Source organism: Zonotrichia albicollis, chromosome 4 (genome assembly GCF_047830755.1).
Source record: "Zonotrichia albicollis isolate bZonAlb1 chromosome 4, bZonAlb1.hap1, whole genome shotgun sequence".
In the NCBI taxonomy this organism is placed as follows: domain Eukaryota; kingdom Metazoa; phylum Chordata; class Aves; order Passeriformes; family Passerellidae; genus Zonotrichia; species Zonotrichia albicollis.
Genome location: NC_133822.1, coordinates 2,605,874 through 2,622,313, shown reverse-complemented (window position 1 = coordinate 2,622,313; position 16,440 = coordinate 2,605,874). Strand labels below are relative to the sequence as shown.

Genomic DNA, 16,440 nt, shown 5'->3' with positions numbered 1-16,440 from the left:
AGAACTTGAAAAATATAAAAGCTAAAATTCTAAGGTATCACCAAAATGTGCTTCAACCTCATGATGGAATGGTTGGGTGGGAAGGTGTAGGTGCAGAGATAATTGGGAGTGGGGCTGCCCCATCCTCATCCCCAATTGGCTCCAGCTGTGGGAAGCAGGTGAGCAGCATTAAAGTTAACGAGCCATGGGGTGCCCAGGTGTGCTGAGCAACCACAGAGGGCACACAGGTGCCCTGCATGAACATGAGGGGATAAAAGATTCGGCTTAAGAACAACAAAGGCAAGGTTTGAAGCCTTCTGGAGTAGATTGGTGTTACTGTGTATGGGGTAAATCCTTCTGATATGGTTTGGTGACACTCCGGGTATGGTGGCCATCTCAACTGTGACAATGGAAGGATGGATGGAAGGTACAGGCAAGAGTTTGTGGTAGTTGGGGTTGGGGCTGTCCCAGACTCATCCCCAGAGGGTTCAGCTGTGAGGAGCAGGTGAGCAGCATTGATGCTGATGAGCCATGGAGTGCCCAGGTGTGCTGAGCAACCACAGAGGGCACACAGGTGTTGTGCATGAACATGAGGGGATAAAAGGTTGGGCTAAAAAACAAGAAAGGCAGATGTTTGCAGACTTCTGAAGTGGTAAGGTATTATTCTGTATGAGTTGAATCCTTCTGGAATTTTATGGTGACACTTTGGGTATGGTGGCCGTCTCAACTGTGACACTAACATGTACAGAATTTGAAAAATATAAAAGCTAAAATTCTAAGGTGTCACCAAAATGTGCTTCAACCTCATCACGGAATGGTTGGGTGGGAAAGTGTAGGCACAGAGATAATTGGGAGTGGGGCTGCCCCAGCCTCATCTCTAATGGGCTCCAGCTGTGAGAAGCAGGTGAGCGGCATTAAAGGTGATGAGCCATGGAGTGCCCAGGTGTGCTGAGTGACCACAGAGGGCACACAGGGGCACTGCATGAACATGAGGGGATAAAAGGTTGGGCTTAAGAACAACAAAGGCCAAGGTTTGAAGCCTTCTGGAGTAGATTGGTGTTACTGTGTATGGGGTAAAGCCTTCTGATATGGTTTGGTGACACTCTGGGTATGGTGGCCATCTCAACTGTGACAATGGAAGGATGGATGAAAGGTACAGGCACAGAGTTTGTGGTAGTTGGGGTTGGGGCTGTCCCAGACTCATCCCCAGTGGGTTAAAGCTGTAAGGAGCAGGTGAGCAGCATTGATGGTGATGAGCCATGGAGTGCCCAGGTGTGCTGAACGACCACAGAGGGCACACAGGTGCCCTGCATGAACATGAGGGGTATAAAAGGTTGGGCTGAAGGACAAAGAGGGCAGATGCTGCAGCCTTCTGAAGTGGTTTGGTGTTACTGTGTATGGGGTGAAGCTTTCTGATATTGTATGGGGATACTCTGGGTATGGTGGCCATCTTAACTGACATGTGCTGCAGCACTAATACAGTGCAGGATTTGAAAAATATAAAAGCTAAAATTCTGAGGCACCACCAGAACATGCTTCAACCTCATAATGGAATGGTTGGGTGGGAAGATGTAGGCACAGTGTTTGTGATAATTGGGAGTGGAGTTGCCCCAGCCATCTCCCTAATGGGCTCCAGCTGTGAGAAGCAGGTGAGCAGCATTAAAGGTAACGAGCCATGGAGTGCCCAGGTGTGCTGAGCTACCACAGAGGGCACACAGGTGTTGTGCATGAACATGAGGGGATAAAAGGTTGGGCTGAAGAGCAAGAAAGGCAGATGTTTGCAGCCTTCTGAAGTGGTAAGGTATTATTTTGTATGAGTTGAATCCTTCCGAAATTTTATGGTGACACTCTGGGTATGGTGGCCGTCTCAACTGTGACATGTGCTGTAGCACTAATGCAGTACAAGATTTGAAAAATATAAAAACTAAAATTCTAAGGTATCACCAAAATGTGCTTCAACCTCATCATGGAATGGTTGGGTGGGAAGGTGTAGGTGCAGAGATAATTGGGAGTGGGGCTGCCCCAGCCTCATCCCTCATTGGCTCCAGCTGTGGGAAGCAGGTGAGCAGCATTGCAGGTGATGAGCCATGGAGTGCCCAGGTGTGCTGACCAACCCCAGAGGGCACACAGGTGCCCTGCATGAACATGAGGGGATAAAAGGTTGGGCTGAAGGACAACAAGGGCAGAGGTTTGCAGACTTCTGAAGTGGTTTGGTGTTACTGTGTATGGGGTAAAGCTTTCTGATATTGTATGGGGATACCCTGGGTATGGTGGTCATCTTAACTGACATGTGCTGCAGCACTAATGCAGTACAAGATTTGAAAAATATAAAAGCTAAAATTCTAAGGCACCACCAGAACATGCTTCAACCTCATCACAGAATGGTTGGGTGGGAAGGTGTAGGCACAGTGTTTGTGATAATTGGGAGTGGAGTTGCCCCAGCCATCTCCCTCATTGGCTCCAGCTGTGAGAAGCAGGTGAGCAGCATTGCAGGTGATGAGCCATGGAGTGCCCAGGTGTGCTGAGCAATCACAGAGGGCACACAGGGGCACTGCATGAACATGAAGGGTATAAAAGGTTGGGCTGAAGGACAAAGAGGGCAGATGCTGCAGCCTTCTGAAGTGGGAGGCTGTTACTGTGTATGGGGTGAAACGTTCTGAAATTCTTTGGTGACACTCTGGGTATGGTGGCCATCTCAGCTGTGACATGTGCTGTGGCACTAACACTGTACAGAACTTGAAAAATATAAAAGCTAAAATTCTAAGGTATCACCAAAATGTGCTTCAACCTCATCATGGAATGGTTGGGTGGGAAGGTGTAGGCACAGAGATAATTGGGAGTGGGGCTGTCCCAGCCTCATCTCTAATGGGCTCCAGCTGTGAGGAGCAGGTGAGCAGCATTGATGGTGATGAGCCACGGAGTGCCCAGGTGTGCTGAGTGACCACAGAGGGCACACAGGTGCCCTGCATGAACATGAGGGGATAAAAGGTTGGGCTGAAGGACAACAAGGGCAGAGGTTTGAAGCCTTCTGAAGTGGTTTGGTGTTATTGTGTATGGGGTGAAGCTTTCTGATATTGTATGGGGATACCCTGGGTATGGTGGCCATCTTAACTGACATGTGCTGTAGCACTAATACAGTGCAGGATTTGAAAAATATAAAAGCTAAAATTTTAAGGTGTCACCAAAATGTGCTTCAACCTCATAATGGAATGGTTGGGTGGGAAGATGTAGGCACAGTGTTTGTGATAATTGGGAGTGGAGTTGCCCCAGCCATCTCCCTAATTGGCTCCAGCTGTGAGAAGCAGGTGAGCAGCATTAAAGGTAACGAGCCATGGAGTGCCCAGGTGTGCTGAGCTACCACAGAGGGCACACAGGTGCCCTGCATGAACATGAGGGGATAAAAGGTTGGGCTAAGGAGCAAGAAGGGCAGATGCTGCAGCCTTCTGAAGTGGTTTGGTGTTACTGTGTATGGGGTAAAGCCTTCTGATATTGTTTGGTGACACTCCGGGTATGGTGGCTCTCTCAGCTGTGACATGTGCTGTAGCACTAATGCAGTGCAGGATTTGAAAAATATAAAAGCTAGAATTCTAAGGTATCACCAAAATGTGCTTCAACCTCATCATGGAATGGTTGGGTGGGAAAGTGTAGGCACAGAGTTTGAGGTGATTGGGAGTGGGGCTGCAGCCCAGCCCCAGCCTCATCCCTCATTGGCTCCAGCTGTGAGAAGCAGGTGAGCAGCATTGCAGGTGATGAGCCATGGAGTGCCCAGGTGTGCTGACCAACCCCAGAGGGCACACAGGTGCCATGCATGAACATGAGGGGATAAAAGGTTGGGCTAAGGAGCAAGAAGGGCAGATGCTGCAGCCTTCTGAAGTGGGATGCTGTTACTGTGTATGGGTTAAATTCTTCTGATGTTGTATGGTGACGGTCTGGGTATTGTGTCTGTCTCTGCTGTGACTGGATGGAGGGATGGAAGGATGGTGTAGGCACAGAGTTTGAGGTGATTGGGAGTGGGGCTGCCCCATTCTCATCCCCAATTGGCTGCAGTTGTGAGAAGCAGGTGAGCAGCATTGCAGGTGATGAGCCATGGAGTGCCCAGGTGTGCTGACCAACCCCAGAGGGCACACAGGGGCACTGCATGAACATGAGGGGATAAAAGGTTGGGCCAAAGAACAAGAAGGGCAGATGCTGCAGCCTTCTGACGTGCCATGGTGTTACTCTCTATGTGGGATTGCTTGGAGCCTTCTGGAGCTGCCTGGTGGTGCTGTGTGCCTGGTGCCCTGTGTCCTGCAGCCTTGCTGAGCTCTGTCCCTCCCCCAGATGCTGCTGACCGAGTACCTGGACATGAAGAACACCCGTGCAGCCTCGGAGCCCTCGGCCCAGCTCAGCTACGCCAGCTCCGGCCGCGAGTTCGCCGCCTTCTTCGCCAAGAAGAAACCCCAGAGACCCAAGAACCCTCTCTTCAAGTAAGTGCTGGGGGTTTCTAAAGCTCTGCTAAGCTGCCTTTGGTCCCTGGAGTGCTGCTGGTAATGGCAGTTTCACAGTGTGAGAGGTGTGGAAGCTCCTGGATGGGGATTTAATGCCCGGAGCTGAAGATCTGTTATGGATTCAGCGCTGGGTTTTAGAGCTGAGCTCTTCCCAGGGCTGGCAATCCCATTACAGGAGCTGCTGCAGAGCATGGAGTGATCCATTCTGCCTCTCTTTGTCCGTGGTGAATTCAGGAGCTGTTAGAGGGAGCGATAAAGGGCGCTGGACAAAGGGAATTAAGATAACTGTGTAATTACTGCATAGACTAAGCACTTAATCCTGTCACTAACTCCTTTAATTCAGCGGTCAGGCTGCAAAGAATTAAGTGGTTGGGAGGAGAGTGTAAGGGAGAGGAGGATGAGAGAGGCTGGGTGGCCAAGGGAAGGATTTGGGAGAGCAAATTTGTGCAGCAGTAAGGAGTGAGGAGCTGCTGAGCAGCGCTGGTGGAGGAGGAGATTCACACCTGCATTTGGGGGAGCTGTGCTGGAATTTTCTTCTCTTCCACCACCTGCCCGTGCTGGCCATCCTCTTGGGCCTCTTGAGGATTCTGGAGAGGACCTAAAAGTGCTGGTTTGTGCTCCCAAAATGAGTAGATGTCCTTTCATAGTACCTGAAATCCCAGTTGTAAATCCAAGTCTGCTTTCCCAGCATGAGCTCTCCTGCAACCTGCTGTTATTACAGGTTAAGTGTTGTCTCCTTCCCCTGTCAGCCCATGATTGTTACCTCTCAACCCTTTTTTTTTTTTAACTCCCTCATGGCCATTTTGGGCTGAGAATTCCACTTGGAATTTACTCTGACCTGCAGATGGATAATTGGAGTTCATCCCATGTCCCTGGGTGTACAGGGACTCAATGGGGATTTTTTTGGGGGTTTGAGGACTAAGTTTGGGGTTAAAGCTGGAAGGATGAGGCTCCAGCACCTCAGCAGAGAGGAGGTGGCTGTGATGGTTCAAGGGAAGGTGAATCACCTCGTGGGAGCAGCGTCTCTCCGCACTGCTGTGCTGTCACCGAGTGATGCCATCCCTGCAGTGACAGCAGCACTTATTGGGATCTCTCATTTGGTTATCTGTCAGCTGTCACCATATCTACGGAAATCTCCCTCGAAATGGAATTTCTCAGCCCACTGAGGTTTGTACGTGTTTGATGGAGTGTTATTCTTGTCTCCCCTCCCATCTTCAGTGCTTTCTGTGCCAGGCTCCTTTCCATTAGCTCTGTCCAAATCTCTCCTCTTGTCACCACAGAATCTGCATTTCGTTCCTCACCAGTCTCTTAGGGCAGGGCTCCACCTCGTGTTTTGCTCACTGGGGGATGCAGGTGTTGGTGCTGTGTCCTGTGGTAGCTGTGAGCTCATTTAATTAATATTAAATACTGACCTAATTTAATTAATATTAAATGTTTCTGCTAGCTATGTCCTCAAGGAATAGAGGGAAGTTGTGTCCTGCTCTCTAGAAATCAGGAGCTGGAGTTTAGAGGGAACCCAGAATCCTTTTTTCCTTCAAAATTGATATAATAAATTAATATTTCTTTAGCTGCAATGTTGGCTTGAAAAAAGCTTCAGATGAAGGAGAATTTGGACAATTTATGCCATGATAATTTTTTTCTTCTTTTTTGAAACTTTTTTCTCTTCCCAAAAGTAGCCAAGGGCATGCTCAGGTTGCCAGCTCAGTTTTCCAAGATAGAGATCAGGAAATAAGACAGGAGTGAATTGTACTGGCAAGAGTTAAACACCCAATAAATCAGTCCCAGACTTGGCTGTGATTCTGTGTAGTTGTAAAGAAAACAAAAATGTTTTGAAGGCTTTGTGGGAGGATCAGCATTGGGAAGGGAGTTACAAGGGGTTGAGTGGGAGCAGGAATGTGGGGAAGGGCAGCTGGAGGAGGTGGCAGAGGAAGGGAAATAGGGGAGACAAACCTGGAGGATGGCTGTGGAAAAAAAGGGGAGAAAAACTGGGAGATGGTTGTGGAAAAGAAGGGAAATGGGAGAGGAAAAACTGGGGAATGGTTGGGGAAAAGAAGGGAAATAAGGGAGAAAAACTGGAGGACAGTTAGGGGAAATAAGGGGAGGAAAAGTGGAGGATGGTTGTGGAAAAGAAAGGGAAATACGAGAGGAAAAACTGGAGGGTGGCTGTGGAAAAGAAGGGAAATAAGGGAGAAAACCTGGAGGGTGGTTGTGGGGAAAAAAGGGAAATAAATGGGGGAGAAGAACCTGGGGAATGATTGTGGGAAAGAAGGGAAATGGAGGAGAAAAACCTGAGGGATGGTTGGGGAAAAGAAAGGGAAATGGGTGAGGAAAACCTGGATGGTTGTGGGGGAAAAAGTGAAATGGGGGAGAAAAACTGGGGGATGGCTGTGGAAAAGAAGGGAAATTGAGGATTAAAACTGGATGACTGTGGAAAAAAGGGAAATGGGGGAGGAAAACTGGAGGATGGTTGTGGAAAAGAGGGGAAATAATGGGGGAGGAAAACTGGAGGATGGTTGTGGAAAAGAGGGGAAATAATGGGGGAGGAAAACTGGAGGATGGTTGTGGAAAAGAGGGGAAATAATGGGGGAGAAAAACTGGAGGATGATTGTGGGAAAAAAGGGAATGGGGAGAAAAACTGGGGGGTGGCTGTGGAAAAGAAGGGAAATAATGAAAGAGAAAAACCTGGAAGGTGATTGGGGAAAAGAAGGGAAATGGGAGAAGAAAACCTGGAGGATGGTTGTGGAAAAGAAAGGTAAATAGGGAGAAAAACCTGGGGGATGGTTGTGGAAAAGAAAGGGAATGGGGAGAAAAACTGGGGGGTGGCTGTGGAAAAGAAGGGAAATGGAGGATTAAAACTGGATGGTTATGGAAAAAAAGGGAAATGGGGGAGGAAAACTGGAGGATGGTTGTGGATAAGAAGGAATGAGGTCTGGGTTTGGTGCCTGGAAAGAGCTGTGGGATAATGCTGCTCTTGTTGTCTCACTGAGGACAGAAAGGAGCACGTGGGGAACACAGAGCCAAGAATTTACAGCCCTTTTAATTAAAATCAGAAGGGTTTGTTGTATTTTGATAAATCGTTATTAGTTCAGTTGCAACAACAGCAACACTCAGAGTCCAAATTAAAGCAGAAAAGCCTCATTAATAGAAATAATCTTAACACTAGTGCCCAGGAAAGCTGGGAGATGCTTTCCCCTGCCCCTGGTGTGATGCTCTTGTTCCCAGTGTCCCTCTGAGGCTGATTCCACCTTCCTGAGCTCTGGGATTGGGGAGGGAATGAGGAGTTGCTACAGCAAATCCTCAACATCTCGAGGTCTGCTTGTGACAGAAGTTTGCTTTCCAAGTCTGATGCCTCAGGTTTAGCTTTTCTATTTTTCCCATTCTGTGCTGCTTTAGTGTGTGGGTCTGGGCTCCATATTATGGGATGGTGAGCTGTGTGCACAGAGCAGGGAGACAAAACAATTCCTGCCCCAGCTGGGCACCAAGGACAAATGCCCCAAATCTCAGGTTTAACAGGGCAGGGGCTGAGTGATCACTCACCCTGCACCTTGAGAGATGTCCCTCATTTCACACCTCAGTGCCAACTCTGGCTCTGCCAAAGGGCATCTGAGCCCTTCTGAAGCCCCAGAGACACAGAGGAGCCTTCCACCATGGCAATGCCACTGTGGGCATCAGTGCTGGTGTCAGGAGCTCATCCACGTCCTGGTGACAGCCTGGGACAGTTTGGTTAAACAACACAACCCATTTTTTACAGCACCAACCACTCCTGATGGCTGTGTCAAGGATGGGGTTCCCATCAAGTGGATCCTGAAAGGTGATGATGCCTCAGGTTTAGCTTTTATATTTTTCAGATTCTTTGGTGTGAGGGTCTGAGCTTCACATTCAGGGATGGTGAGCTGTGTGCACAGAGCAGGGAGACAAAACAATTCCTGCTCCAGCTGGGCACCAAGGACAAATGCCCCAAATCTCAGCCCAGGAGCACAAACCCCGTGGGCTGCAGAGAGAAAAACAAGCAGGGTGGGACTGCCTGGGCTGAAGCTGGAATGGGACAATGAACTGCAAGGGGCAAATGGAGCAGAACTGATCCCAGGGAGAGAGCCCGGGAGCGCTCGTGCATTTTGGGGCCGTTTTGGGTCATTTTGGGTGCAGCCCTGGCTGGGCTCTGGTGCTGCCCAAGGTGCAGCCATGGATCCTTTCCATAAATCCCTGCTTTATTCTGGAACTCTGCCCTAGCTCAGCCTGCACAGGGCTTTATGTCCACTGGGGCTTTTTGAAGGTTTTGTCCCCACCATGAGCTCCCTGGTCCCCATTGCCCATCCAGGCACTCCCAGGAAATGCAATTTTTGCTTCTTTTTTTCTGCTGAGGTTGGAATTAAATGTGTGAGACAGTATTTCTTGTTAGACTCAGATGTTTATTATTTATGTGTATTACAGTCTCACAAGCTGTGAGTTTTGTAGCCCTTAATTTTAATAAGCTAAAAATGAAGACGTCTCTCTCTTTCTGCAAGGTTTTTTAAGGATAAGCTGTCTAATTAAGAAATGTCACTTAAATTATTTTTACTTTTAACCCAAAAACTAACTGCTTTGTAATGGGGACTTTATCTAATTACACAAAACCACCAGAATGGGGACTTTTTTATCCAATCACACAAAACCACCCAAACTTATGAAGAAAGTAAAGAAAGACCAGCTTCTGCCCTAAAACTTCTATCTTGCTTTATATATGTTACTATATTCTGAAACCTTTAACTCTGAATTTTCCACCATGTGATATTACACACTTCTATTCAAGCTAAATGCTTATAGTCTTAATTTTATTATTCATTTTTGGAAGGTTTTTCTAGAGCCTCAGGTCCAGTGCAGTGTTCTCTTGGGGGTCAGTGCCTGAAAGTACAGAAAGTGTAAAATTCTCAGCAATCAGGGTTCCAACAGCCAGGATTGGTTTTGGTTTTTGTGGGATTTTTTGGGAAGGGCCTGCCTGGGGAGCATCCCTTGGCCATGGGACTGTTGTGGTCACAGGGACATTGAGGTGTCAGACCAGGGCCCAGTCTGGGGCATTTTAGTAAAAGTGCCAAAAATCCTCTTGATGGGGTAGAAATAGAAAATATGGAAAATATTTGGATTAGTCCTTGTGAATTATTAGAGCCATACAGTAAATAATAATTGATTGGTCCCTAATTTGCAGGAGAATATTTTTATATTATTAAGAGCTGAAGGGTGTTTATATTTTACATTTAATGTTTTAATAATGTACATTTTATATTCTAATTTTATAAATAATACATTTTATATTTTTATATTTAGTTATATTTAACTTGTTTATAATTAATATTTTTATATTTATGTTAATTTTATAAATAATAAATTTTCTATTTTAAATTTACGTATTATTAAGAGCTGAAGGGCGCTTATATTTTACATTTTAATAATATACATTTTCTATTTTAATTTTATAAATAATGTTTTATATTTTATATTTATTTATATTTAATTAGTATTAATATTTTTATACTTATATTGATTGTATAGATAATATGTTTTCTATTTTAATTTTATATATTATTAAGAGCTAAAGGGTCCTTATATTTTACATTGTATATTTTCATAATATACATGTTCTATTTTAATTTTAATTTTATAAATAATACATTTTATATTTTTATATTTAATTTCTATTTATATTTTTATATTTATATTAAGTTTATAGACAATACATTTTATATTTTAATTTTATATAGTATTAAGAGCTGAAGGGCGCTTATATTTTACATTTTAATAATATACATTTTCTAATTTAATTTTATAAATAATACATTTATATTTTATATTTATTTATATTTACTTAATATTAATATTTTTATATTTATATTAATTTTATAGATAATAAATTTTATATTTTAATTATTAAAATAATACATTTCTATTTTAATTATTAAGAGCTGAAGGGTACTTATATTTTACATTGAATATTTTAATAATATACATTTTATAGTTTACTTTTATAAATAATATGTTTTATATTTTTATATTTATATTTAATTTCTATTTATATTTTTATATTTATATTAAGTTTATAGATAATACGTTTTAGATTTTACTTTTATATGTTATTAAGAGCTGAAGGATGCTTATATTTTACATTGTATATTTTAATAATATACATTTTCTAATTTAATATTATAAATAATACATTGATAGTTTAATATTTATTTAATTAATATTATTTTTATTTTATATTTAATTTCTAGCTATGTTTTTATATTTATATTAAGTTTATAGATAATACGTTTTAGATTTTAATTTTATATATTATTAAGAGCTAAAGGGTCCTTTTATTTTACATTGTATATTTTAATAATATACATTTTCTAATTTAATTTTATAAATAATACGTTTTATATTTTTATACTTATATTTAATTTCTATTTATATTTTTATATTTATATTAAGTTTACAGATAATACGTTTTATATTTTAATTTTATATAGTATTAAGAGCTGAAGGGTGCTTATATTTTACATTGTATATTTTAATAATATACATTTTCTAGTTTAATTTTATAAATAATACGTTTTATATTTTTATACTTATATTTAATTTCTATTTATATTTTTATATTTATATTAAGTTTATAGATAATACATTTTATATTTTAATTTTATATATTATTAAGAGCTGAAGGGTGCTTATATTTTACATTGTATATTTTAATAATATACATTTTCTAGTTTAATTTTATAAATAATACGTTTTATATTTTTATATTTATATTTAATTTCTATTTATATTTTTATATTTATATTAAGTTTACAGATAATACGTTTTAGATTTTAATTTTATATATTATTAAGAGCTGAAGGGTGCTTATATTTTACATTGTGTATTTTAATAATATACATTTTATATTTTAATTTTGTAAGACATTTTATATTTTATTTATATTTATTTATATTAATTTTTATTTACATTAATAGTAATATTTCATTTATATTAATTTTATAAATGATACATTTTCTATTTTAATTTTTATATCTTTTTAAGAGCCGAGTGGTGCTTCCAGTGCCTGAAACTGAGTGAATTCCTTTGAATTCCAGGTTTGAATCCTCGTCCCATGCCATCAGCATGAGCGCGTACCTGAGGGAGCAGAGGAGGGAGCTGTACAGCCGGAGTGGGGAGCTGCAAGGTGAGCAAAGGGATCCTTGAAAATTGCAGAATTCCCTCCTGCAGGAGCTGGAATTTCCTGCCCAGCCTCTGGCAGGAACTGATTTCTGCCCTGAATCTCTCCAGGATTATTATCAGGTTGTGAAGGGTTTCTCTTTATTCTCTCAGCGTTTTCAGCTGGAGGTCAAGTGTCCGGTTTTCGGCTGTTTGAGGGGCCTGGAAGGCCCGGGGGTGGCCTTGGGACAGCCCGCGTATCGAAGGACGAGAAGAGGCTTCAGTTCTTCTTTCTGGTTTTATGTTTATTAATTGTTTATCTAAAAGATGTTCTTTCAGCCTAACAAAGATCCGCTCAGCAGTCAGCCATGGGCACACTGTGCCGTCCCACAGACCACCACGTATCTTTATACCCATTGTTACGTGTACAATATTTATCATTTTTCCCCAATACTATCTATTCTTATAGCTCGGTGTACTCTTAGTAATAACCAATCTAGAGGTGCCACCGTGGCCAAAGAAGATGGAGGAGAGGAGGAAGAAGAAGGAGGGCAGGACACACCCCAATTCCTCCATCTTACTCCTCTAAACCCCCCTGTACATAAATCCTAAACCCTGTGTCTCACCCTCTAATTAGCTAATCTTTTCACCCTTCACCCCGGTGAGGCCCTCTTATCTTCATAAAGGTGTCGTCTCCCGTGTAGGGTCAAAGTCCAGCCACCAGACACTTCTGGCAACATTCCAGGACTCCCGGGCCCCCCAAGGGTGGTCTCGGGGGCCCTGCATCCCAGGACTCAAATCCTGAGATCCCACAGTCAAGGTCTTAAAAAATATTCCTCCAAGAAAAGGTGAAATGCAAACAACCTCACCATGAGCGCTGGGTTTGGGTGTTGGAGCTACCTGGGATATTTATCTGCAATTTATTTCCTTACTGTGATGCAATTTATTTATTTCACAATTTATCTGCAATTTATTTCCTTACTGTGATACAATTCATTTATTTCACAATTTATCTGCAATTTATTTCCTTACTGTGATACTTGCCCTGCATTGCTTTGGGAGCTGAGCTCAGGCAGCTCCAGTTTGAAGCTGGATGGACTAAAATGACCAATTCTTTGTGTTTTGTGCACCTGAGGAGCTTCACAGGGTTTGCAGATGGTGAACCTGGGCACGTGGGCTGCTTTGCTGGTTTCTGTGTGTGCCCAGGGAAGTGTTCCTGCTCTGGCATGGCATCATTTCCCTTGGGTTTCCTGCATGATCCAGTGGTTGGGTATGGCAGCAGAATCAAGGGAATATCCTAAGATAAATTCTCTGTATCATCTATTCCAGTTTCTTCCTGGGCTAATCATAACAAGAAAATAATTTCTGTTCTTCAGATATTACAGTGATGACCATGATAATTTTGTCCATGATAATTTTCAGCTGGCTGTTAATTGAGCATGTTTTATAATTTACTAGAGAATTTTTGGATGCCTTTGTGTTCCCTTTCCTCCTTTCATGACCTGGAGCTACCTTGGATATTTGTGTCCTTACTGTGATACTTGCCCTGCATTGCTTTGGGAGCTGAGCTCAGGCAGCTCCAGTTTGAAGGTGGATGGACTAAATTGACCAATTCTTTGTGTTTTGTGCACCTGAGGAGCTTCACAGGGTTTGCAGATGGTGAACCTGGGCACTTGGGCTGCTTTGCTGGTTTCTGTGTGTGCCCAGGGAAGTGTTCCTGCTCTGGCATGGCATCATTTCCCTTGGGTTTCCTGCATGATCCAGTGGTTGGGTTTGGCAGCAGAATCAAGGGAATATCCTAAGATAAATTCTTTTGTGTCATCTATTCCAGTTTCTTCCTGGGCTAATCATAACAAGAAAACAATTTCTGTTCTTCAAATATTACAGTGGTGACAAAGGGCAGAATTTCTGCTGAAACTCTTGTCCATGATAATTTTCAGCTGGCTGTTAATTGAGAATGTTTTATAGTTTGCTAGAGAATTTTTGGATGCCTTTGTGTTCCCTTTCCTCCTTTCATGACCTGGAGCTACCTTGGATATTTGTGTCCTTACTGTGATACAATTCATTTATTTCACAATTTATCTGCAATTTATTTCCTTACTGTGATACTTGCCCTGCATTGCTTTGGGAGCTGAGCTCAGGCAGCTCCAGTTTGAAGGTGGATGGACTAAATTGACCAATTCTTTGTGTTTTATGCACCTGAGGAGCTTCACAGGGTTTGCAGATGGTGAACCTGGGCACGTGGGCTGCTTTGCTGGTTTCTGTGTGTGCCCAGGGAAGTGTTCCTGCTCTGGCATGGCATCATTTCCCTTGGGTTTCCTGCATGATCCAGTGGTTGGGTTTGGCAGCAGAATCAAGGGAATATCCTAAGATAAATTCTTTTGTGTCATCTATTCCAGTTTCTTCCTGGGCTAATCATAACAAGAAAATAATTTCTGTTCTTCAAATGTTAGAGTGATGACCAAGGGCAGAATTTCTGCTGAAACTCTTGTCCATGATAATTTTCAGCTGGCTGTTAATTGAGAATCTTTTATAATTTGCTAGAGAATTTTTGGATGCCTTTGTGTTCCCTTCCTCCTTTCATGACCTGGAGCTACCTTGGGTATTTATCTGTGTCCTTACTGTGATACTTGCCTGCATTGCTTTGGGAGCTGAGCTCAGGCAGCTCCAGTTTGAAGGTGGATGGACTAAATTGACCAATTCTTTGTGTTTTGTGCACTTGAGGAGCTTCACAGGGTTTGCAGATGGTGAACCTGAGCACGTGGGCTGCTTTGCTGGTTTCTGTTGGCCATTGCCCAGGGAAGTGTTCCTGCTCTGGCATGGCATCATTTCCCTTGTGTTTCCTGCATGATCCAGTGGTTGGGTTTGGCAGCAGAATCAAGGGAATATCCTAAGATAAATTCTCTGTATCATCTATTCCAGTTTCTTCCTGGGCTAATCATAACAAGAAAATAATTTCTGTTCTTCAGATATTACAGTGATGACCAAGGGCAGAATTTCTCCTGGAACTCTTGTCCATGATAATTTTCAGCTGGCTGTTAATTGAGAATCTTTTATAATTTGCTTGAGAATTCTTGGATGCCATTGTGTTCCCTTCCTCCTTTCATGACCTGTCCTCAGCAACAATTTAAACCCACAAGGGTGTAAGAAAAAAGCCTTGAGAGGCAGAGATTGTTTTTGGGACAGCTTGGTTCACTTGGGTGACTGCAGGGGTGTGTGGTTATTAATTGTTTGGGGGTTTTTGGGGTCCCAGGATGAGGTGAGAGATGAGAATTGACTCCAAGTTCTCAGAAGGCTGATTTATTATTTTATGATATTATATTAAATGAAAATGGTATATTAAAACTATACTAAAGAAAGAGAAAGGCGACATCAGAAAGCTAGAAAAGAATGAATAATAAAAACCTGTGACTGACCAGGGTCTGACACAGCTGGGCTGTGATTGGCCATTAATTAAAAACAATTCACATCCTGGCTGATCAATTCTCCAAATCACAATCCAAAGCAGCAAAACATGGAGAAGCTGAAGCTTCCCAGGAGAAGAAATCCTGGCAAAGGGATTTTTCAGAAAAGGTGACAGTGACAGAGGTGGTGAAATCAGCACTGACGATCAGGGGTGTAATGGCTCTGTGGTGAATTCTGAGATCCTTTCGGGTGGATTGAGAAGGAGGTACCTGGGGGTGACTGTGGTTGTGTTTGCAGAGCTCGCAGGATGAGGGAAGAGATGAGGATCTGACTCCATGTTTCAGAAGGCTGATTTATTATTTTATTATATATATTAAAAGAAAATTATATAATAAAACTATACGAAAAGAATAGAAGAAAGGATGTAATCAGAAGGCTTGCAAGGAATGGAAAATAATGATAAAAAAATCTTGTGACTGGCCAGAGAGTCCAATACAGCTGGACTGTGATTGGCCATTAATTAAAAACAACCAACATGGACCAATCCCAGATGCACCTGTTGCATTCCAGCAGCAGATAATCATTGTTTGCATTTCATTTCTGAGGCCTCTCAGCTTCTCAGGAGAAAAAGAACCAAACAAAAGGATTTTTAATAAAATATCCTGGTGCCCACCCCTGACCCCACAGCCTGTGGGATGAAGGGATGTGGAGGTTCTGCCAGCTCAGCTGGGATCTCACCTTTCACACCCCTGCCAGGTGCTGAGCTCACAGCCCTCTCTGCCTTTTGGGGTTCAGCTTCTCACCTTCAAAATTTGTGTCCCATGGGCAGGAGATGTCCCCCAGGTCAGGGGGATGAGGTTCATGTTCCATCCCATTACCAGGTTTGATTCCAGGAGGATTTCAGTTCCTCTTCCATAATTATGAACTCCCTGTTACAAACTGTTTGGGACAAGTGTCAGCTCAAAGCCGAGAATTTTGCAGCCATTGAGAATTTTGAGCTTTTTGGGGCCATCAGGGAGCCTGCAGCACTTTCTCCAGGATTTCCCATCCCTTTGGGATGAGTCCTGTTGCCTTCTGTCATTCCCAGTTGTCCAGGTGGCTTTAAAAACAAGCAGAGAACAGAACTGGCCTTTTCCATAGCTGTGTCCTCCTCCAGGCGCCTCGTGGCTGAGATTTGGGGATTTTTGTGGTTATTTCTATTACACCATTCTATTGTTTCTATATTTGTGGTTGTTTCTATTACGCTGAGGGTTTTAAGGAGTTCTGTCCTGGGTTTGGAGCTCATTCAGAGCCAGATCTGATGGAAGAGTGATTCCTTAGGGATACAAGACAAATGTTGGGGCAGCATTTGGGATGGGAATTTTGGAGCGTTTCCAGGAGAGGAGGATGCAGCAGAGCTGCTCAGGGAGCCTGGCTG

General features: G+C 42.9%; 1 protein-coding gene across 1 annotated transcript in view; it reads left to right on the top strand.

Annotated features, from left to right (window-relative positions):
* The window catches only part of EXOC4 (exocyst complex component 4), a 438,637-nt gene that overhangs the window by 122,825 nt on the left and 299,372 nt on the right, over positions 1-16,440 (top strand). Inside the window, exons 8-9 of the mRNA XM_074538663.1 lie at positions 4,300-4,445; positions 11,558-11,646. Of these exons, the coding sequence (XP_074394764.1) occupies positions 4,300-4,445; positions 11,558-11,646 (235 nt within the window). The remainder of the gene's footprint in view (positions 1-4,299; positions 4,446-11,557; positions 11,647-16,440) is intronic.